At 40.2% G+C, this 3,734-nt stretch overlaps 1 protein-coding gene across 1 annotated transcript in view; it reads right to left on the bottom strand.

The window, feature by feature from the left end:
• Positions 1-3,734, bottom strand: part of CADM2 (cell adhesion molecule 2) — a 466,246-nt gene that overhangs the window by 157,227 nt on the left and 305,285 nt on the right. The window contains exon 8 of the mRNA XM_019523900.1: positions 826-1,004. Coding sequence (XP_019379445.1) covers positions 826-1,004 — 179 coding nt within the window. The remainder of the gene's footprint in view (positions 1-825; positions 1,005-3,734) is intronic.

Here is a 3,734-nt window from a genome sequence, read left to right as displayed (position 1 = left end):
GTGATGCAACATAGCTAATGCACTCATCCTTCTCTCTGGAGACCTGTTTTCAGTTCTAAGCTGTAGAAATCATCCATCCCTCTCTAGCAGGTGCCATTACAGCTTCTACTATACTTTTGTTGCATCAAGCTATTCAAGGTTCATCACAAGTGCCTTATTCTTCAAACAATGCATCAAAACAGATTAATCAAAACAATCCTAAATCAGTGAGAATTTTTCCATTTTATAACTAAAAGTATTATGAAATAAGGATCCTAGACATGATTTTAATGTAAGGCCTGATTCTCTGGCATCTCTCCAATCACCTTGCATAAGTAATGAGAATATTTATTATTAGGCTTTAAACTGCGTGAAGAAAAATATACCATCTTGAATAGAATGGACAGAACAGAAATAGAAAGAAATAGCATTTCTATCTTGGATGTTTAAATTTTGCTTAATATATGACTTACAATCCTTCTGTAAACAGTTATATCTGAACAGAGTGCTCTTGCAGCAATTATGTGCAAACCAGTTCCAAGTATACTGTGAAATACATTTCTTCTTCCAGTTGCTTACTTAACAAGGTGTTCTCCACACATTTAGATACATTTTCTTACTAAACGTATTAACACAGAAACCATCTCATAAAAGAAAAGAGACCTGATTCCTACAACTAAATATGTAGATAGTTGATGCTGGCTAAAGCATAATTATACCTTAATTTTTTTCTTGTCATTTTTCCATTTGTTTTGAAACAGTTGCAATTAGTCGGCTGAAACAATATGAACACTTTATTTCAACAAGGTATTTCCTCATTTACAATATTTAAAGGGATGTACTCACCATGTACAATCAGGACATACTCTGTGCTGTTTTGGCCAATAGGGTTTGTTGCTTCACATCGATATGTACCATTGTCCGTTTTGTTTAGGAAACTAATGCTTAGATCCCTACCGTTGACAACCATTCGTTCTGGATCTGGTAGCTCTCCTCCATCCTTTGTCCACAATACTGGTTCTGGCCTGTTGGATTAAAAAAACCAGAATATGTCAGACAGAAAAATTGGAATCAGTGTATAAATAGAAAGAAACGTTGTGTAGAGCAATTTTTTTCCTTTGAACCATGCATATTAGTATTTAATTAGCATGATTTATAAAGAATTTCAGTGTTTTGTTTTGTTGTTTTTGTTTGTTTGCTTTTTAAAGAAGTTCTGTAATTGTATACACTATGCTAACAAACAGGAACAACCCACAATCATGGAATTTCCTTTGACACAAAAGATAAACAATAAGTCAGGCTCCAGAAATAAATGTCCATGTCTTAAAAATAGGAGGTTAAAAATAAAATATCAAAAATACGTATTTCCTTAATGTTTCATCATGGAAATATAGCAGGTTAAGGGATTATCCTGACAAAGAGGATAAGAAACCTAAATAGATTAAATTTATTTCACCCTGTCTGAATGTCAAATTAAGCACTATCAGGAAGTTGAGAAGACATGCAAGATTCTGACTTCTGTTTATGAAACCAACACCAAAGAGAACAGCAGAGTGCAAATGGGCATAAAAGACTTCTAAAATAGTAGTACATCACTAGGACCCAAATACAGGCTTAGACCAGAGGAGGGAAGTCAAGTAGAACACTAAAAACAGTGACTTTTGGCATATGTTTGGAAACTCTATAACATAGGTAATTCATATAATGGCATATACAGCTAAATGAAATAGCTACTTCAGAATGTATTAAGGAAGTGCACACACAGCTTAGACCGCTGAGACCTGATTTACTTCAATTTACTAACAAAGGTGGAGCAGTCCACTTTTCTATCAAAGTTGTCACTGCTCCCCACTTACTGATTTTCTGAGAGCTGGTATTCCCAGGAGTAAGAACTCTGAAGTGTTTCAACCAGAATGTACATTATTACTTTAATAAATGCATTTTAAAGCATCCTTCTTACACTGATGACTTATATAAGTAGAAATCTTCACTGAAACTAGGAGGAAAGCCCCGAGGATACCAAATAACCACTAAAAGTATGCTTGGCCATAATTCACTCAAATGATTTTGTTATGCCTAATAAATGGTGATTATACAATTCATTGGAGACCCAAGAGTAAAGAATTAGAATTCTGTATTGACTAGGTGGCTATAATTTAACTTGTATAATGCTCTGATAAAAAGAAAAACCTTCTCTTTCCAGCTCAAGTTTGAGAGAAGATGATGTCTATTTCCAGGGCTTGTATGTTTGATATTCTACAGTATCAGGTACACAGTATTTGTAATACATGACTACATTCACAAAAGGCCATAGGGTACAACCCCAAAATTCAGCTTGATTGAACAGGGTGCCAAAGAACTGAATAAATCTTAGCACTGACCAGAACAAAGAGTCTTTAACACTCTGCCAATTATTTATGATTACTTATAGCAGGTATATCAAAGATATGGCCTGTGGGTTGGATCAAGCCTGTGGAACATGTGACACAACATGCCCCAAGGGCAGCCGGGCCACCTCCTGATTGCTACCTTAGTTCTGTCCTGTAGTTACTCCAGCCACTCAGGGTCCCACCTGCATGCCTCACTTTGCCATACCTTGATAATATTAATATAGACAGGAGGCTGCCCCTAAAGGCTGGTGAGCTCTGGATGCTCTTTCCAGTCTTCCACTCCTCTGTGGGCTTGACTTGGCCCAACTGACTTGGGGTTCTGACTCAGTCTTTCTTTGTGGCTCAGACCCCTTTGGTCCTAACTGACCTAAGGGCTAAATTCATGGCCTCTGTCCTCCCCAGTAGCCATGCCCATGCCTCACAGATGGTATTTGATCACTTTGGAGGGACTCCCTGACCCCGCAATAACACTTGGCCTCTTGGGCCTCAAACCTTTGCTGGGGCTTCATCTTTCCCAGTTTTGGCTCCTATTCTCTGACTGTTACTCCTCAGCCTAAGTCCACTGCCTCTGACATTGGGTTCTCGGCCCCTGGCCCTGATCTTGCCCTTCCTGGGCTCTTCAGCCCGCTAGGATCCCAGACCAAGGCACGCTTGCTCTTTTGCTGCTCACACTGCAAGAGGCACATGCCACCCCAATCCCATGCAAAGGGCCCAGGATGTGTACTACACAGTGCCCACTCTGGCCTACCTGAGGCCTGCACTATAACTGCCCTGTCCACTCTGGGACATGCATTGCATCCTGTTCCTCCTGAGCCAGTCCAGGACACACACGACTTGTGGTGCCCACTCTGGGCAGTCTGGGACCCATGCTGTATGCAGCCCCCCTCTGCTGCTCTGGGGAGGATACCATGTGGAGCACAGGACCTAGATTGGCCCCACATGGCTGCCCCATGTGACATAGTCCACTTGGCTGGAGCAAGTACCATACGCACTGGATCTTGCATTGGGGGGTGCGGAGTGGAAAAAGAAGGGTCAGGCCTAAGAGACAAATTCAGCATGCAGGGCACTCACCAGTCATCTGGCCTGTGGAATGACTCTTCACTACTCATTTGGCCTGCAGAGCCAAATAAGTTTGACACCCTGGCTTATAATACAATGACAATTAATGATAAGTAATTCACCTGGTCCCCAAAATTATCTATCTCGGTGCAAATAAATTATAAAAATAGGAAGAAGACTCATCCCAGTCACTTCAGCTATGCCTTACCTCAACTATATCAATTACAGACAACTCCATAAATGAGTCTAAAGGAATCTTATAATTCTGGAATTTCAACACTGTTCTGGCTTCTCTGATATAGTTTT

Source organism: Gavialis gangeticus, unplaced genomic scaffold (genome assembly GCF_001723915.1).
Source record: "Gavialis gangeticus isolate Ggan-Ray unplaced genomic scaffold, GavGan_comp1, whole genome shotgun sequence".
In the NCBI taxonomy this organism is placed as follows: Eukaryota; Metazoa; Chordata; order Crocodylia; family Gavialidae; genus Gavialis; species Gavialis gangeticus.
Note: the sequence above shows the minus strand (reverse complement) of the source record. Positions and strands in the feature narration are given on the sequence as shown.